Source organism: Protomyctophum bolini (assembly GCF_963924005.1).
Source record: "Protomyctophum bolini genome assembly, chromosome: 19".
Lineage (NCBI taxonomy): Eukaryota > Metazoa > Chordata > Actinopteri > Myctophiformes > Myctophidae > Protomyctophum > Protomyctophum bolini.
The window spans coordinates 7272341-7293145 of NC_137880.1; the positions used below are offsets into that span (position 1 = coordinate 7272341).

Here is a 20805-nt window from a genome sequence, read left to right on the forward strand (position 1 = left end):
TTCTCCGCGTCTTCCTCGGGTCAGTCCAGCCACCTGCATGTACTCTCTCGCCACATCCATAAACCAGCGAACACCCTTTATTTAGGCCCTCCATATAAACCTCCTCGTTGGGCCTTTCCGTTTGCACATTCACCGAGCTAAAAAAAGAAAATGACTTTCATGCTGTGCATATCGAGCGCTCCATTATCGGTACATCTGCCTCTGAATAAGCGATATAGGGTCCAATTCAGATGATGCTGTGAGCTGTACACACGGTCGAGAATGGAGCAGTTCCTCGGAGTCTCAACTCCATGCCCTCAGAAAGATCATAATAGGTCAACGAACGAACGAACGAACGAACGAACAGATTCAAATTGCTTCCGTCATGTGAAATAAGGCTTTCCTATTATTCGACCATTTCCTTTTACTCAGAAAACAGAGCAAAAGACCACCCTGAGAAGAGGCGTTTGAAAGCATAATATTATGGGTTCTCCTGTCACTCAGGGGGTCACCATTAATAGTTACATTACTACGCTGTACTCTTTGTTTTGTCTGTCTGTCTCTCTCTCTCTCTCTCTCTATAAAAAGAAATCATCAAAACTGTTGACATTTTGCGAAAAGATTTGATAGAATGTGCGACATACAAGTACATACAAGGCATGTATTTTATGATTCTTTTTATTTTTAAATTGTTTCATGAGGATCGTGGATTATTACGACAGTTCAGGCTGTATGCTTCCAAACGACATGATGCCATACGTTGAAATCTGAAAAATGTCTCTCTTTGATTTCACATTCGCTTGTTGCAGATTCTACGAGACCGTCACGTTTTGTTTCGATGGCCCCGAATTAATCTAAACTTGATCACTTCCCACGGACCAATGCGGCATTTGTTTACGATACTGCCGCTTACCGAAAACAACGTATTATTTCCAGGGAGCGCGACGCCCATATCCAGCAAAGTATGAGTGACAGCTAAATGTCAGTGAAATGACTGTATAGTCGTTGAATATTATGAGAGCCTCTATCAAACGTGTGTCGCATTACAGCTTTTATATATAGACACGAGGTCTATACAAACCACACTTTTCAGAACCAGTTACTATTAACAAGTATTAACCAGTGAGTTTCGTCCATTTTCAATTGCGCTCTAATTTCAATACTTTTGTACATTTTTTACTATTACTGCAGTATTAATACTTTTACTTACGTAAAAAAAACTCGAGCATTCAAAAGTCTTACACACAAAATCCCATCGCATCTCTGTGGTGGGGAGAAAAAAAGACAGCATCCTAAAACTCAGCTGGCAGTGAAATAGCAGCTGCTAACACAGTGGGGTCCCACAGAGGACAGAGGACCCCCCCCCCCCCCCCCTCCCCCAGGGGTACCTTGAGGGGGTTCCATGCCCCCCCCCCCCCCCCCCCCCCCCCCGCAAAATGACATGCACTTCGGCTATTCGGGGGAAAAAAATTGACTTATCTACCAGCTCATCGCGACGACGTGTTGTGAGCTTGTGGATCTGCTATAGCTGCTTACTTAAAAAGATCTGCTATTTTCAAAGCATTTTGAAAAAAAAAATCTGGAAATTCTTGAAATAAAAACCTCATCGTATACTGTACTTATTCTCTCCCCCCATCCCCCTCACCCCCAAATCTCCTCCGTGGCGGCACACGATATTTTCAGATGGGTGGATATCCGTGTGGGGGGGCCAAATACACAACAACATACACACATAAACCATGGCTGTCTCAAAGCAAAACCATCGCCCCCCAAACTCACTTCTCCTATACCGAAGGCTCTGTACCTCTCCTCCCCCTTCCGTCCGTTCCCTCAGTCCCATCCATCCATCCATCCATCCATCCATCGGCCCCATGAGGATCCCGTCCCATGACAACAACCGTCTCTCGGGGGGGAAATGGGAATTGGTGCTTATTATAATGCCGTGGTGGTGGTGGTGTCGTCGTCGTCGGAGGTAGCGGGGGCGGCGGTCGTGGTGGGGCCCTGCTGGCGGCGGTCCGCCCAGTACTTCTCGTACACCCCCTGGAACATCCCCCGGCAGGGCAGCTTGGCGCCGAGCCGCGAGCAGATGAGGAAGGAGCCGCCCATCTTGCGGTGCAGCGAGTAGGTCTCCTCGGGCGGCGGCGTGAGGCGCTGCTTGAGCATGACGGGGATGAGGTCGTGGATGCGCTGCGTGGTCGACTGGGCGCCGAAGTCGAAGGGCTCCACGGAGTCGAAGGCCTCGCCCAGGATCATCACCGCGTCCACGTGGGCGTTCAGCATCGCCTAGAGAGAGAGAGAGAGAGAGAGAGAGAGAGAGAGAGAGAGAGAGAGAGAGAGAGAGAGAGAGAGAGAGAGAGAGAGAGAGAGCGTGCCGGGAAAGAGACGCGTAAGTTTGGAAGCCTTATGGGTCTGTAACTCAGAGTGAAATTAAAGGTATATTCAGTGATTTCACTCAAAAAACCTTAGGTTTCGTTTTTGGCTGTGGGACCTAAGCCTTTCATCCAATCAGGATAGAGAGCCAAAAAACGAAACCTAAGGTTTTTTGACCCCCAGGGGTTAACTGGGGACAGGGAGGAACTCCTTATATGGTCAGCACACTCTATAGTAGTATCACAACAAAACAAAAAAATAAGTGATATTTGAATTAAGTGAAATCACTGAATATACCTTTAACATTGATTTTACAACATAAATTGGGGTCCTCCCAGAAATAGAATTTCCATTAACACAATCAGTGCCGGAAGTTCTTCAAAATAGGAAGCTCTGGGGGTGCCAGAGTTGTCTGGTCGCTTTTTACTCTGAAACCCACGACCCGGAAACAATCAACTAAAAAAAAAAAGTTTACTTTACATTAGCTAGCTTACATTGCGATCGTTTTGATGTATAACGATATATGATCCAAAAAAGCGTTCATATTTTTGCGGGAGAGACGGACGAGGAGCAGAAATGAAGCGCCAGTATACGTCGATCCGTTCATGACCACGGAGAGCGGCCGTGGGATTAGGAGAGACGAGTCATTCTTTTCCGCTGCGCTAACAGCTAAGTCAACGGCAAGCTACGGGAAAAAAATCAGAATATTCTTATCTCGCCCCGGTATCATTGAGGTCTGAGGACGTCCTATGTACGCGTCGGTTGGGACCCCTATGACGTGTGGCGACGTCCTATGTACGGAATAGCTTTTCAAATGTGTCAATGTGGGGGTCCTTGACAGGAAAAGTTTGGGGGACAAAAACTGTGGAACACGCAGTGACACGTGTTCATTTCCCTTCGTCTTGCACTATGGTAGCACTGATGAGGGTGTATATTAGGTTAGGAGCAGGCAACCTTTGGTACGGACGCCAACATTGGCACGGGGGGAAAAGGTCGTTATGTATGGACAAATCTAAATCAATTGGGCAATGTTTAAAGTTGATGTGGTGGCATAATTATAACTTAATGTTCATATGGCACAGACTGACTATCAAGGAAATGAAAAACATGGCGCTTCGTGTCAAAAAAAGGTTGCCGACCCCTGGTGTATATATAGTGTTGTATTATTGAAAGTTGCACGTCTTGTTTATACAGTAATATAGTTTGCCAACTTATTGACGGCGTTACTTGAGACAGACAAGACAGACAGACAAGACAGACAAGACAGACAGACAGACAGACAGACAAGACAGACAAGACAGACAGACAGACAGACAGACAGACAGACAGACAGACAGACAGACAGACAGACAGACAGACAGACAGACAGACAAGACAAGACAAGACAGACAAGACAGACAAGACAGACAAGACAGACAAGACAGACAAGACAGACAAGACAGACAAGACAGACAAGACAGACAAGACAGACAAGACAGACAAGACAGACAAGACAGACAAGACAGACAGACAGACAGACAGACAGACAGACAAGACAGACAGACATACCTTGGTCTCATATCCGGTGAGGAACTTGAGCTCGATGGATTTCTTCAGAACGCCGTCTCTGTCGCCTTTGGCCGCTGAACGAATGACCTGCGAAACACACAAAGAGCTCCGTCACACACACACACACACACACTGGCTCCTCCTCCTCCTCTGATCCCACTGGTCAGTCGCCAAACAGCCCATTTGGTGTGTGGGTCTATTTGGTTTTTTTTTTGCTTTCCTACATTTAGTTTTTAACCCAATTTTGGGGCGGGAAGTAAATGCTTATGGAGGGACAGACAGTATGCGGACAGACAGGTAATGGGGAAGAGAGATGGGGGGGGGGGGGGCATGCAGTGAGGGCTGTCGGGATCGGGAGTCGAACCCGCGGCCACACTGCCAGGCTGGATTGCCACAGCCAAGGTGCCTGGACCACTGAGCCATGGGGCCCAGGCCTCTCCTTTTGGTGTTTTAACCATTATGTTATACTTTAGTTATTGAAAAATAGCAAGATCTACAAGCTTGTAGGTCTGCTATTTTTTTGAAAAATCGTGAAAACGATTTGCTTCTGGGACGTCCCCTGGAACTATATACTTTCAGACGGGGGGGTCGGCGGACAAATACAGATAATTCTGGGGGTCGTTGACATGAAGACAGTTGAGAACCACTGACATAGAAAACTGTCAGGATTTAGAAGACATTTGTAGAATGGACCTCAGCTCTAAATTATTATTTCAACACATTTCAAATAACTCTTTTCATGAATTTAAAAATATATATATAAATGATTAATTTCAGTGATTTCACGAAGAAATAAATTAGAAAACAAATGGCCAATCGACAAGCTTGTGGCGCTTGTAGATCTGCTATTTCCCCTATAGTTTGTGTCCCAGGCAAACGACTAACCCATTCTGACCGGGCACCCATTTTGGTGTTAGCATCATGTTATGCTTTACCTATTGAAAAATAGCAGATCTACAAGCTCATATCGCGCCACCGAGTGGCGCGATACGAGCTTGTAGGTCTGCTATTTTTGAAAAATTCGAAGAACGACTGACATTTTTAGAATCTGATCTCAGGTCAGAATGGGTTCATCAGACCAGTGTGTGTCCAGTGGAAACCTCGTATGAATCTGATCTCAGGTCAGAATGGGCTAATCTCGCGAACCTCCTAACCTCCATTGGATCCTCAATCTTTCTGCCAAAACTAGCTAACTCCTCCCGTTTAGCCATGCCTTTTTCTTCTACCCTTGGTGTGTTGGTTAAAAAATATATATTGAACCAATGAAAATAATAAAAAAAGCGCTTTGACAAAAACATCCTAACTCCACTTGAGTTGGATGTTTGTTTCTTTTCCTGAAAAAAACATTAACATTTTTGGGGGTACGTGGTTTCCTCCAGACCGCAGAGATACTTTGAAATATTGGAGAAGGATGTCAATGTGCACCAGAAACAAGAGCATTTCCAATCAGCCTCGTTAGTATCACGTGAGCTTGTCCGCAGACCGACAGCCACGCAGTGTTTTTTTCCTCGACTAAAACCAAGACGGAAAATGTCCGTCGACTACCTTTTTTCACTGACGAAAACTCAATGGAAACTAAATGAAGACTAAGCTATGATGACTAAAACTAAGACTAAATATACTGACAATTTCGTCAACAAATAAAAACTAGACTAAAGTGTCAGGAAGGGACTAGTGCACAAGAGATCCAGTATGACACATTTTACAATTAGTTGCATGCTGAAAATAGAACATCTATTTTCAGTAAGTGAAGAAAACAGTCATTACGACGGCATCGAAGGCCCGCCAAAATACATTCTAGTCGACTAAATACGACTGCATATTTAGTCGACTAAAATCTCAAGATATTTAGTCGACTAAAACTGGACTAACACTAAAACATTGCAGGTGACTAAAATTGCTGCCAAAAACAACACTGCAGCCACACTCCTCACACTCCTCACCTCGATGTAGAGGTCCGTGAAGCTCTCGTCAAAACTCCTGCTGGCTCCGAAGTCCAACAGCGCCACCTAGAGGGAAGCAACAGCCGCTTAGAATAAACATAACTAAACTAATAGCATGGATCAAACATGCAGGGGTGAAATAGGCGGTGACACAAAATACGCTACCACTAAAGCCGCACGTTTAAAATTGCTCCACAAGCTCTCGACGCTTCGCCAAAGCGACTATTTTCGCTCTTTGTTTGTGGGGCGAAAAGAGAAAATGTTTGCCTATAATGACGTGACAATAAATGAATGGTTGCATACAATAAAAGGGGACAATAACGCATACGATAACTGGATTGACGCCCCTGATACAGCAGCAGATGTAGTTCACGACACAGAGTACCTGCATCCAGCCAGTCGTCACGAAGATGCAAGATGGAGGACTCTCTTGCGGGTCTTCAGACAGCATGCTGGATGGAAATGAAGCTCCACCCCACACACACTGCGACTTTCAGCGTCGGCAGAGCGTTTCCGGGGCTTTCTGGCCGACGCTGCGAGTTGAAGCGTGGGCGGGGCTTCACTTCCATGACCCACCACCGGCTGTCTAAAAAAAACCAGGAAGAGACTCCTGACACGAGCGGCGTCTCGCCACCCTTTTATCACGCAGACGGACTCACCTTGTGCGTCTGTGGGTCATAGAAGAAGTTGGACCAGTTGGGGTCTGTCTGCATGAACCTGAACTCAAACAACTCCCTCAGACACAAGTGCAGGATGTTGTAACAGATCTGAGAGAGAGAGAGAGAGAGAGAGAGAGAGAGAGAGAGAGAGAGAGAGAGAGAGAGAGAGAGAGGGGGAGAGAGAGAGAAATAATGTTAGCATAGTATTAAACAAAAACTAAATATATTGACAATTTCGTCAACAAATACAAACTAGACCAAAATGTTAGGAAGGGACTAGTGGACAAGAGATCCAGTATAAGTCATTTTACACTTGGTTGCATGCTGAAAATAGCACGCGTCGTGAGCTTGTAGATCGGCATTTTTTTTAGCAAGTGTTAAAAAGCAGTCATTGCGACGGCATCAAGGCCCGCCAAAATACATTTTAGTCGACTAAATCAACATGTTAGATTCAGTAGACTAAAATCTCGTGATATGTATTTCGACTGAAACTAGACTGTACTGTACACTACTAAAACAATTCCGGGTGGCCAAAACTATAAATGAAAACTATTCAAGAGACTATATATAAACTAAAACCAAAACCAAAAAATGTGCTGTCAAAAATCAACACTGTTCTTCGGGTTCTCCTGGGGAGAGGCCTCTCCCGGCCGGGGGCTGCTCCACTACAGTATCATAAATATTAATAACACTAGAATATTCTATACCTCGTTCTTCAGGTCCTGGGACAGGCCATTGGCCTGCTCCAGGGGGACGCCAGGGACCAGCTCTGTGGTCAGGACGTGTCTGCTGCTCAGCTCGTCCACCACCTCTGGCACGTAGAAGAACGGGTGGTCCTTCAGCAGCACCCTGGAAGCCACACAGAATGTACCCTGGGTTATAATTATGTACCGTGTACACCAAGTTGAACACACACAGAATGTACGCTGGGTTATAATTATGTACCGTGTACACCAAGTTGAACACACACATAATGTACCCTGGGTTATAATTATGTACCGTGTACACCAAGTGGAACACACACATAATGTACCCTGGGTTATAATTATGTACCGTGTACACCAAGTTGAACACACACAGAATGTACGCTGGGTTATAATTATGTACCGTGTACACCAAGTTGAACACACACAGAATGTACCCTGGGTTATAATTATGTACCGTGTACACCAAGTTTGAACACACACAGAATGTACGCTGGGTTATAATTATGTACCGTGTACACCAAGTTGAACACACACAGAATGTACGCTGGGTTATAATTATGTACCGTGTACACCAAGTTGAACACACACAGAATGTACGCTGGGTTATAATTATGTACCGTGTACACCAAGTTGAACACACACATAATGTACCCTGGGTTATAATTATGTACCGTGTACACCAAGTTGAACACACACACAGACCCGTTTTTCTTTACTACTGTGTAAGGGTTATCATGTATTCATTTACTTGATCCTTTACTGATCCTATAAACAATTTAATATAGGTATGGTTTTGCCCACCGATTTTGGAGTACAACAGGCTTTTCTCCTCCGAGAATGAGAAAATAATGATGAAGATAAATACAGACAAGCGGACTGTTCAGAGACAGTGTCTATCTTTAGCAGGTCGGCCATTAAATAGCTCTGCCACGGATCAAAGCGCCGGGACATCTGACCACAACAACAAGCAAGGAGAAAGCTACAGTAAGTATCTATTATAGACTGCAAAGGGCACACGTCTGTGTGCGTGCCTGCGTGATAGAGTGTCTGTATCACCCAAATGGGTGAAACATGTCAATCTGATTCATGTGACCATGGGGTGGCGCTGTTGGGTATAATAAGAATCAAGTTCACTGGCATGGGTGGGGAGACTCTAGTCATATATTACACATGGAGCCATGTGTAAAATGACTTAAATACTGGATCTCTTCTCCACTAGTCCCTCCCTGACATTTTAGTCTAGTTTTTATTTGTTGACCATATTGTCAATATATTTCGTTTTAGTCACGATAGCTTAGTTTTCTTTTAGTTTCCATTTAGTTTCCGTCAGTGAAAAAAGGGTAGCCGACAAAACATTTTTGTTTCACATCCAGATTGGTATCAGATTTGTTATTTGATACCAGATTGGTATCAGATTTGTTTAAATGAGTCAAGTGACTCATTTTAACCCATTTGGACCTGAGCTTGACTCTACGAATTACTTCTAAATCCTGACAGTCTTCTGAACGGCCTCGTGTTTCTATGTCAGTTGTTCAAAGCCTGTTCATGTCAAGGACCCACCAAAAATATAATGTATTTGGCCCGCCGACCCTCATCTGATAATATGCCGTTGAAAACGTTCACTCTGAAAGAATATATTCAAACATCTGGGCCACATTTTCACGATTTCTCAAAAATAGCAGACCTACAAGCTCGTAGTGCCGCGCTATGAGCTTGTAGATCTGCTATTTTTTTCAATAGCTAAAGTATGACATAATGCTTAAAACACCAAAAATGGCTGCAACTAACGATTATTTTCATAATCGATTCATCTGCCGATGAATCGGATTATGACACTTATTTAGCTGTGATTAGGCTGCGATTCAAATAAAATTAAAATGAATTAAAGCAACTCATGGTGTCTTTATAGGCTTATTCTGACTGCGTACATTTGATTAAAGAACAGCTACACATGTGTCAGTCTAGAAGGAACAGCACTCGTCTGAACTCAAATACAGTAGGTCATTTAATAATAAACATTGTTCTTGTTCTTGATATTATAATCGCTACGTGTCATATTTAGCTTTGCAGTCGCTGCTGGGCAACTATCACCAGATTGTAAGGGAAGAGAGATGGCTCACTTCTCTTTTGCTTCACTTACACTACTTACTTACTTAACCCATTCTGACCTGAGATCAGATTCATACGAGGTTTCCACTGGACACACACTGGTCTGAACAACCCATTCTGAACTGAGATCAGATTCTAAAAAATGTCAGTCGCTCTTCGATTTTTCAAAAATAGCAGACCTACAAGCTCGTAGCGCGCCACTCGGTGGCGCGCTATGAGCTTGTAGATCTGCTATTTTTCAATAGCTAAAGCATGACATGATGCTGACACCAAAATGGGTGCCCGGTCAGAATGGGTTAAACTATGGCTAAGTGCATGGAAATCACCTATGATAAATTGCAAAAATAAATAGTTATTAGTTGCCGATGCGATTAATCGATTACTAAATTAGCTGACAACTAATAGAATAATCGATTCGATTACGATCAATCGATGAATCGTTGCAGCCCTAGTGCTAAATGGGGGGCCTATTAGTCCCCACAGCTGGGGCCTATTAGTCGACGACGTCGACGACACGGCTCCCACTAAAGGAGCAATCCGCTGTGGAAGTTGGAGGCGAGGCTCACCTGAACTTCTTGGCACACTGGGCCTCTCGGATGTAGTCGCACTCCTTCTCCAACTCCTTCCTCATCACCTCGATCATATGCTCCGGAAACAGACCTGCGATACGTGGGACGGTATAGAGACTTAACGTTTATGCTTATGCTCAAAGAAAGATATTGTACAAGTGAGTGAAAGAGACGGAGAGGGAATGTAATGGGCTATATGCCCATCAAGTGTCCTTGAGTGGGTTCCAAATGGCCCCCTGTACGGGGCGTGTAACTCTGAGAGTGTTCAAATGGTTCCATCTGTACACTCCAAGAGTTAAGGGGGTTCCTTGAAAATTAAAAGGTTTGAGAACCACTGTACACTCAAATGGAACAGAACCTTAATTAGCATCATCGGTAACACCTGTGAAAGTGCATATATATATATATACACTGTAGCCCATTGCTCAAGACAGACAAAGAGGAAACAAAGGCTTGTGGGACTTGTGGGAGTTCTCAATTAAAAACAACCCAAAAAAAAAGAAGAAAGCCCAGTTGTTTTTACCTTCCGGGAGAGCGTTGCTCATGCTCAGCACCGTCATGAGGTTGTTTACGTCACTGTTGATGCTCTGCGCCACACCGGGGTACTGCAGGGCCACGGTGGGACAAAACAGAGGCAGGGAGACAAAGGGAAGGCAAAGTGTCACAGTTTAACGTCACAGCAGCGTCACTATATGTGTGTGTGTGTGTGTGTGTGTGTGTGTGTGAGGCTGCACAACAGTGACACTTGGTGGTCAACAAACACTATCCGACAGACAGACAGACAGACAGAGACACACAGTCTATAGGAGTGGTTAGCACCACTAGCTTATTCGCTTAATCAGAAAAGTAATCAACAGAATAATCGATAAGACAAATAATCAATAATGACGTGTGTGTGTGTGTGTGTGTGTGTGTGTGTGTGTGTGCATTAAATCAGAAGTTTGATCTCCACGTTCATCGACAGAGACACAATTGTAGAGGGAAATGCGTGTCCGTATATAAACATGTTTCCAGACCAAGTAATGACATGTGTTTTTTATGTTGTTTTATTCCAAAGCTATAACCCTGAGGACTTTTACTGCGTAGTACGATGTACAGAGGAACACAAAAACGACTGACATTTTATAAAATCTGATCTCAGGTCAGAATGGGTTAATCAGACCAGTGTGTGTGTCCAGTGGAAACCTCGTATGAATCTGATCTCAGGTCAGAATGGGTTCACCGCTGAGCGGAGCCCATTAGGCCGATCCTCATCGTCACAGGACATGATAAACATCAAGCGTCTGGTTCCATTGCACCAAGAAGCGTGTGATCAATTTGTGGGATGTGGAAAGAGGAAAAAAAGCCACAGTGCCACAGATCTCCAGCACGTGGACATACTTCTGTGCCTTTCTCTCTGCGTGTGTGTGTGTGTGTGCGCGCGTGTGTGTGTGTCTGAACAAGCATGCGTTTGTGTGAGAAGGGAAGCGTGCCAGAAGACATCATTCATCGGCAATCTTTGTTTCTAAATTAATTTCCACTAAACTAAACTATGTTATCAGAACGCACGCGCACGCGCACACGCACACACACACACACACACACACACACACACACCAACCTGTATTTTCATGGCGACCTCCCGGCCGTCCTTCATCCGGGCCAGGTGAACCTGCCCGATGGAGGCGGCGGCAAACGGCCGCTCCTCAAACATCTCCAGCTGGTCCCTCCAGTTGGGACCCAGGTCCTTGTTCAGCGCTTTCTGCACAGACACACAGACACACGCACACACACGCACACACACACACACACACACACACACACACACACACACACACACACACACACACACACACGTGGAAATGTGTAAGAGTCTTCAAATAAAAGTCTACAGGATTCTGAAGCTTGGTGGACGGAAAGTGACGCTCGTGCGGCAAAATGTTCACGACTTTTCAAAAATAAATAGCAGACCTATATACAAGCTCGTAGCATGAGCTTGTAGATCTGCTATCTTTCAATAGCTAAAAGGGGTTCCCGTCCAGAATGGGTTAGGGCTATAATATAGGCATCTTGCGTCTTCGTGACGCGACTGTCTGGATGCAGGTCACAGTCAGGGATGCTGCCATTGTTGCATAATGTTGGCTCACTGGAGACACTCAAAGTGATCCTTGAGTGGGTTTCCAAATGGCCCCCCGTTGCGGGTTGTGTAACTCTGAGAGTGTACGAATGCAATACAAACGTCTACACTCTCAGTGTAGACGCACACTCTGACCTCTATCAACGAGTTGCCTCGAGTTAATTAATTTTGCGAGTTGCTCATTAAACTTCTGTAACGGTCGACCGCGAGGACACGTCTCCGAGGAGAAGCAGAACAAAGTTAACCGCATGTACGTACCATCATCTGTTTGATGGGCATGAAGTCGGCACTCTGCCGGACTCGCTCGAAGATCTTGGCGAGCTGGGGGTTGATGAAGGCATCGTCTGGAGCACAACGGACAAACACAAGCGGGGGTTGGTACACCACGTAACAGTGCAGGGCAGTGGGAGCGGCCATGACACCACATACCTTCACACACAATGGACTGATGATGATGACCACTACAGTACAACCAATAATAATAATAATAATAATAATAATAATAGGAAAAAAGACATGACGTAATCCTGGTCTCTAAATTCTAAACTGATGGAGAGGGGAGGGAACTGTTTGGAATAACGTGTTCCTTCCACGCGCTACGTCCAACCGGTTTATACTAACCAATATTTAATGACGTGTTCCTTCCACGCGCTACGTCCAACCGGTTTATACTAACCAATATTTAATAACGTGTTCCTTCCACGCGCTACGTCCAACCGGTTTATACTAACCCATATTTAATAACGTGTTCCTTCCACGCGCTACGTCCAACCGGTTTATACTAACCAATATTTAATAACATGTTCCTTCCACGCGCTACGTCCAACCGGTTTATACTAACCAATATTTAATAACGTGTTCCTTCCACGCGCTACGTCCAACCGGTTTTTACTAACCAATATTTCTGGGTCTAACATGGGACCTATATGGGGGCTTCCAGTAGACTAACCCATTTTGACCCGAGATCAGATTCTGAAAATGTCTTCTAAATCCTGACGGTTTTCCGAAAAAGCTATGTTTCTGTGTCAGTCATTCTTCGATTTTTCAAAAATAGCAGACCTACTGTAGATCTGCTATTTTTCAATAGCTAAAGCATAACATAATGCTAACACCAAAAGGGGTTCCCGCCCCAAAAATGGGCTAATTCCAAATGTCGTGGCAAATGTTTTGCAACACCATGCACCTATCGAGTTAAAAGGTAAAAGAAAAAAAAAAAAAAACAGCCATAAATCCAAATCATAACCCGGTGACATGTTTACGGCCGTGGCTCCACCACCATCTACTGTATCCGACTGTGACATAATGTGGCAACTTAATTACTCGCGAGGGCAGCTGCCATTGGGAATGACGGTCTGATTTACGCCGGACGCTGCAACTTGAGGCGTCGTAAACAAGTTACACGTGTGCAACTAATAACTATAACTATTAACTAACTGCACAAAGTCAACCAAAACGGCCCGCGGGGCCGGGGGCTATTAACTCATTTTAGACCCGATTTAAAAGCATTAACTTTCTATAGAGACATTAACACAACGTTGCGTGCGTTGCGTGCCTCCAGTTATACCCCGAAGGTAAAAAAACACTGGGCTTTTTTTGTTTGTTTGTTGGTTGGTTGTTTTTTAATTGAGAACTACAAGTCCCACAAGCCTTTTGTTTCCTCTTTGTCTGTCTTGGGCAATGGGCTACAGTATTTCACAGGTGTTACCGATGATGCTAATCAAGGCTCTGTTCCTCACCTTGTATGCTGAGCATCTGTCCCAGTTTGAGCGCGGCCCCTCTGACCTTACACAGCGTGTTGACGATGCGCTCGGCGTTGGCCTCCGACAGGAAGGCCGAGTCCAGGATGGACGTCTTGGCGTTCTCGCCTGCGACCGCACACACACGCACGCACGCACACACACGCACACGCACACGCACACACAAATTAACTGTTGAGGCCAGAAAACCGGGAATGAACCAGTGTTCATTTTAGCTACAGTACAAACGAATGGCACATTTTTCAGTGGGTCCCAGAAAGCCACGCCCACTGCTAAACTGCTAATGTGCTTGTACCGTGTCATTGGAGCGGGAGAATAATGGCCCACGAGGGACTGTCACTGAGTGGCATGTTCACGTGTTTTTTTTTTACCTGTCGTCTCCGCCGGACCCCGCATGCTCTGCTTGGCTACTTCTGCCAACGCTCCGAAACCCAAGCCCACGGCAAGACCTATGGGAGACACACACACACACACACACACACACACACACACACACACACACACACACAGACATGTTGGAGTTCATTCCCAATAGCAGGCTTTGGCAATCATTTGAAAAAAAGAAAAATCTGAGAGTGAGTTTGCGAGAGTGAGTTCGGACAAATGACACCGCAAATAACCTGGTCTCAACATATGGGGGGGGGGGGGGATTCTCTGTGGAATTCTCTGACCTCTGATGTTGCATTTTGTCACCCATGACTCAGCACAGGTGTCTGCTGCCGTCAATCACACACACACACACACACACACACACACACACACTGCCCCCCCCCACGCTCACCCAGACCAGCTGTTCAACCTCGCGTCACCCAGGCCTTCAAACCCAGCTGTGGTTTGTTGACGCTTGCAAGCAGCATGATGTCATTACGGTCCGTCGTAAAAATATCGCTCCGTATACCGGGCCTGGGCCATGGCTCAGTGGTCCATGAGGCACCTTGGCTGGTAACCCGCAGTGTGTTTGCGGGTTCGAGTCCCGATCCCGACGAACTTTGCTTGTGCGTCTTCCCCGTTTCCTGTCGACTAAACTACTATATATATCTATCAATATAGGCAAAAAGCCCCCCAAAAATACCCCCCCCCCCTCATTTCTCAACGGATTTGCATGAATCAACACAATTGGTGACGTCAACGCAAATCGCTACCTGTTTGTGTGTGTGTGTGTGTGTGTGTGTGTCTATTACTGAGGGCAACACCTGCTATTCCTAAAGTACACAGAGTGCACACACACACACACACACACACACACACACAGGTTGCGAGACCAGTCATGGGGGTCAAACAGAAGATTAACCTATACTGTATGAAATCTTGTGTGCAGCATCAAAACCCACAGTCAGGATTAGAACTCAGGGCCCGGTGCTCTCTGGTTCCATGTCTCTCTGTTGGTTCAATGTTGATTTAGTTTAAAAGCCATGGATTGGAGAGCGACGTAAAGATTTAAGAGAGAATAAGACAGTTTTGTCGGGGGCCGTATAAACGAGTGAGTGAACGGCAGTGCGCACGACGCGCGAAAAACGTGTCTAGGTTTCGCTGAAGAAGGCATGACCCCCAAAAAGAAGTAAATAAATGGATTTCAGCTATCCCGTTTGATATATGATTAAAGACATTTTTATAAAACATGGACGAGGGCAGACGGTCCTGAACGCAGTGACCCAGGATTAGCCGGTAACGCAGCCTATAATGTGATCTACTGGTAGATCGCAATCTACCTTTTGGGCACCCCTGAAGTAGGGTGTTTGGTTTTAAGAACAAACAAAAAAAAGTTAAAATATGGTTAGAGGAGGAGGTTTCCTCGCTAGTGTGGACTAGACAGGCAGGAGAGCAGAGAGGTGTGCATGGTTCTACGCACACGCATGTGTAGCAGAGTGAGTGGCTCAGAGCCAAAAAAAAGTCTAATATACTGTATCTCCACCAGGGGGGGGCAGTCAGACAGATATTTTGTGAAGCCACTAAGGAAATCGGGACTTCCTGAAAGTTCATATAATGGCCTGTTGTGGCGCTGTCTGTCATTGGGCCCAACTTCACCTAGACTGTATTACCTTAATAAACATGACATGAATACTTTCTGCTTCCAGTCACTACGTAGTTTAAAGTCTCATTTCTCATGTCATAATATTATTTTTGGAAAATGATGACCATAAAGTCGCGTATGTTCTGAGGGGCGTGGCTATACCGTTACAGTCTATGAACGGGAGCCACCCCCCCCGTTCAGTCAAAATAAAAACCAACGAAGAGTAAGGGGGGGGGGGGGGGAAGTCCCGCCTCGTTGTCTGGGAGCCAGCCAATGGCCAGCTGGGCCCAAACGGAGCCAGCCAATAAACACGCAAGACAACCATCAGTCAGACAGACAGACAGACGGGGTCGTTTACCTGCAAAGTTGACCACTCTTCCAAATCTTGTGACGGGCACTTTCCTCTCCCGGGCTCGTTCGCTTAACTGGAGAAGAAAGGAAAGGATTTCAAACACGTAATACTTTTCTATGCATATGTACAGTCGTGTGTACAAAAGGCACGCGTGTGTGTGTGTGTGTGTGTGTGTGTGTGTGTGTGTGTGTGTGTGTGTGTGTGTGTGTGTGTGTGTGTGTGCGCGCCCGTGCGTGTGTGTGTGTGGGGGGGGGGGGAGATAATTACATAACTTTATAAAATTAAGCTATATAATAAGATATGAATGATTCATTTGATCTGGAGAGAGAGAGAGAGAGAGAGAGAGAGAGAGAGAGAGAGAGAGAGAGACGTCTCTTGTCTTCAAATTGGCGTGCATATACTTAGTTTATTGGTTAGACATGGGTTAAGGTTAGGTTTAGGTGTGCTGCCCCGTGGAAGGTTAGGGTTAGGGTGAGGGTTTGAGATAGGTTGTAGTTGTATAGGACTAATGACTGGATCTAACCATTGACTATAGTCTAGACCAAAAACTGTCTAAACTAAGTACTGCACCCGGGCGGTCCCCGCGGACCCCACTTTGGGAACCACTGGTGTACAGTATACACACATACAGTACAGCAGTACGCAGTCGTCATGCTAATGAGTATAATTTTGGGGGGGGGGGGGGGGGGTCCTCGACGTGAAAACGTTTGGTAAACCACAGCCAGGTGAGAGAGAGAGAGAGAGAGAGAGAGAGAGAGCGTACCATCTGTCTGTGAGGTTTAAGGCCGTCCCTCTTGCCCTGTCGGACTTTCTCCAGGTCGGCGGCAGTGAGCCCGCCCCCCACCGCCGCGGCGGCGGCGGCGTGGGCGGTGGTGGGGTCCTGATGGTAGTCCCGCTGCTGCTGTTGGGGTGGTCCGGCCAGCTGCCTGACCGCCGTCTCCCAGCAGAACGGCTGCCTGAGAACGTGCCTGCTCAGCTGTTGGCGGTGGCCGAAGACACTCGGGTGGCAGAGAGAGAGACGCCTGCAGGCAGGAGGACAAAAGAAAAGAAACGACGATTGGCTATTTTTCCGATCAATCTGCGATCTTATCCATGCGCCTGTCTTTTAAACCCATTTTGGGGGTCGGGGAACCCATGCTTTAGCCGTTGAAAAATAGCAGATCTACAAGCTCGTATAGCGCTACGAGCTTGTATGTAGGTCTGCTATTTTTTAACTTGAGCTGGTAATCCTAAGTCTGGCTGTCGTGTGCCGCGGGTTCGACTCCCGACGGCCTTTATTGCATGTCTTCCCCCCCCCCCCATCTCTCTCCTCATTTCCTGTCAGCCTATACTGTCTGTATCCCTCCGTAAAATATATGAAATAAAGGCCACAAAAAACATTTAAAACGAGCCTCAAATCTTTGATTATAATGTTCTTTCAGAGCGAACGTTTTTTAACCCATTCTGACCGGGAACCCATTTTGGTGTTTAGCATCATGTTATGCTTTAGCTATTGAAAAATAGCAGATCTACAAGCTCATAGCGCGCCACCGAGTGGCGCGCTACGAGCTTGTAGGTCTGCTATTTTTGAAAAATCGAAGAGCGACTGACATTTTTTAGAATCTGATCTCAGGTCAGAATGGGTTCATCAGACCAGTGTGTGTCCAGTGGAAACCTCGTATGAATCTGATCTCAGGTCAGAATGGGTTAACTCAAATCTTTGCTTCTGGTCGTAAAAACAACATATTTTCAGACGGGGGTCCGATAACATATATTTTTGGGGGTCCTCGACATGAAACTGAACCACTGACATACTGTAGAAACATGAGGTTTTTCTGATTTAGAAAGGCATTTGTATAGAATCGTCCTCAGGTCTAAATGGGTCGATCAGGTCACGACCCGACGAGAGACGTTGTAGATCAGTGGGTTTTCAACCCTCTTTCATATCAAGGCCTGTTCATTATTCAGCGTTTGATCCACGGAACCACCATTCGATGGCATTTAGCTTCTCAGACTATATGAGCTTGTAGATCTGCTATTTTTCAATAGCTAAAGCATAACATAATGCTAACACCAAAAGGGTTTCTTAAGTTGTGTGAAATACTTGCCATCAATATAGTGGTTGCAACTGCATTAATTGATTGCCCGAGTCCCGTGGTGGGAGTTCTGCTCTGGTTTTGGTCAATTTTAACCCATTCTGACCTGAGATCAGATTCATACGAGGTTTCCACTGGACACACACTGGTCTGATGAACCCATTCTGACCTGAGATCAGATTCTAAAAATGTCAGTCGTTCTTCGAATTTTTCAAAAATAGCAGACCTACAAGCTCGTAACGCGCCACTCGGTGGCGCGATATGAGCTTGTAGATCTGCTATTTTTCAATAGGTAAAGCATAACATGATGCGAACACCAAAATGGGTGCCCGGTCAGAATGGGTTAAGTAGTTCCGGTCATTTTGTGGGGGGGGGGCACTGTGGGGGCCACGCAGTAAAAGTAAATTAATCAACCAAACGAACGTAATTTGTATTGTTGACCTATTTCTAAAATATTAGCGCGACTTTCGTTCAACTTTGACTCCTCTATCACATGGAACTATTTTTTGGGCGTAGTGATATGGACACAAAAAACATAGTTCTGGGTGATAGAGGGGGTAAAAAAAGAACGAAAGTTGCACTAATATTTTAGAAATACTGTAGCTCAACAATACAAATGACGTTAGTTTTGTGGATTACTTTACTTTTACCTTACTTTACTTTTACCCCCCCACAAAATGACCGGAACTACTTGATATTTCACCGAAACCAGAGCAGAACTCCCACCGCGGGACTCGGGGGCAATCAATTAATACAGTTGCAACCACTATATTATTAATGGCAATTATTACATACAACTTCAGTTGAAAAAAATCTGAACTATCCCCTTTAAAGTGGTTCAAAGCTATAACGTGACACAGTCACATGAGACACGTCCCCCTGCAGGTCTTATAAAATGGGTTTTGTGTTGTGTGTGTATACCTGGGGTCCTGGTGGAAGGACCTGGTCTGTCCGCCGGACTGCGAGCCGGGGTCCTTGTTGTCGTGGCCCTCGAACAACGCCGACGGCCGCGTCCCGTTTCCTCCCGCGGCGGCGGCGGCGTATCCCGCGGCGTGCCACACTTCCGCCTCCTCGGCCGCCCTGAACTCGGCCATGAGCTCCGGGTCCACCGCGGGGAAGTCGTCGAAGTCCTCCCCCGACGACGCTTGCTGCTGCTGCTGCCCCGTCAGCCCCTGGGGAAACAAACACATAATGCACCCAATCAATCACCCACAGGTGTCTGCACATCAGCACTCTTGAGCCGACAATGGCAATCAGCCCGCCAGAGTGCTGATTGGCAGACACCTGTGTGGGTGATTGGTGCAGTTGTTGTGGTGGTGGAAAAGGGGAGTTGTGAAGGGTTTTGTCCACCAGAGAAAGCTGCCATTTGGATTGTCTGAGGACATTCTCAACACACAGTATGAAATACATTACCCACTTAGAGGTTATTATTATTATTTTTGTTTGTTTGTTTGTTTGTTTGTCGTCCTGAGGCCCGTAATCTTCTGACCTCATCGTCGCCATGATGGCTCGCGCTGGACGAACAACATATTTTCAGATGGGGGTCCGCCGCGGCCAAATACAGATAATTCTTCGGAATTGGCAAAATAGACCTATAAAATGCCTATATGGCATATCATGTGGTTAAACGGCCTTGATTACATTCCCACAAACACACGCACGCACGCACGCACACACATACACACACGTACCTGCATCGCCGTCATAGCAGCTGTGAGCTGTTCGGCCACTGCACCGACCGCTGGGAGCCCTGAGACAGACAGACAGGGAGGACAGAACGCTTCAGCAACAAAGGTCGGTTCTAGAATCCATTTGGAACGCATTGGTAATGCACTCCATAACACCGACTCCTTATAGGGGTTTATATAATAAAGAGGCAACACTTTGCTACAAAGGGTGTGTATCTTTTTCAAGTTTTTGTGGGGTTTTTAAGCACCTTTCATAATACTACATGAAAAGCATCAAAAGTAGCAGATACAGAAGATCCAAGCAAAACTCGAGCTTGTATAGATTCGGAGCCATAGAGTAGAATCGGCTCAACGGTCGTCCTAAATATTAACCCATTCTGACCTGAGATCAGATTCATACGAGGTTTCCACTGGACACACACTGGTTCTGATAAACCCATTCTGACCTGAGATCAGATTCTAAAAAATGTCAGTCGTTCTTCGATTTTTCAAAAATAGCAGACCTACAAGCTCGTATCACGCCACTCGGTGGCGCGATATGAGCTTGTAGATCTGCTATTTTTCAATAGCTAAAGCATAACATGATGCCAACACCAAAATGGGTGCCCGGTCAGAATGGGTTAATATTTTTTTTACATTGAACCTCTTACTAAGTTGGGATGATCAGATCTTATATGCATGGCATTAAGCAATAATATGTCAACATGCCTAAGAAAACAACTGACAGATTACAACTTGTCCAAAATGCAGCAGCCAGAGTTTTAACTAGAACTAAGATGAGAGAACATATTACTCCAGTTTTGGCATCACTGCACTGGCTTCCGGTTGTTTTTAGGATTGATTTTAAAATTATTTTACTTGTCTATAAAGCTCTCAATGGTCTCGCACCTTCCTACCTACATGACTGCCTGCCTAAATATGT

General features: G+C 45.6%; 1 protein-coding gene across 1 annotated transcript in view; it reads right to left on the bottom strand.

Moving 5' to 3' along the window:
* Positions 1-1430: 1430 nt before the first annotated feature.
* coq8aa (coenzyme Q8A-a) overlaps positions 1431-20805 on the bottom strand; it is a 39243-nt gene continuing 19868 nt past the window's right edge. Inside the window, exons 3-17 of the mRNA XM_080791078.1 lie at positions 19887-19945; positions 19117-19367; positions 16884-17142; positions 16127-16193; positions 14129-14206; positions 13737-13865; positions 12259-12344; positions 11485-11625; positions 10408-10489; positions 9882-9975; positions 7207-7348; positions 6500-6607; positions 5841-5906; positions 3898-3984; positions 1431-2262 (exon numbers count right to left, since the gene is read on the bottom strand). Of these exons, the coding sequence (XP_080647204.1) occupies positions 1912-2262; positions 3898-3984; positions 5841-5906; positions 6500-6607; positions 7207-7348; positions 9882-9975; positions 10408-10489; positions 11485-11625; positions 12259-12344; positions 13737-13865; positions 14129-14206; positions 16127-16193; positions 16884-17142; positions 19117-19367; positions 19887-19945 (2000 nt within the window). The 3' untranslated portion in view covers positions 1431-1911. The remainder of the gene's footprint in view (positions 2263-3897; positions 3985-5840; positions 5907-6499; positions 6608-7206; positions 7349-9881; positions 9976-10407; positions 10490-11484; positions 11626-12258; positions 12345-13736; positions 13866-14128; positions 14207-16126; positions 16194-16883; positions 17143-19116; positions 19368-19886; positions 19946-20805) is intronic.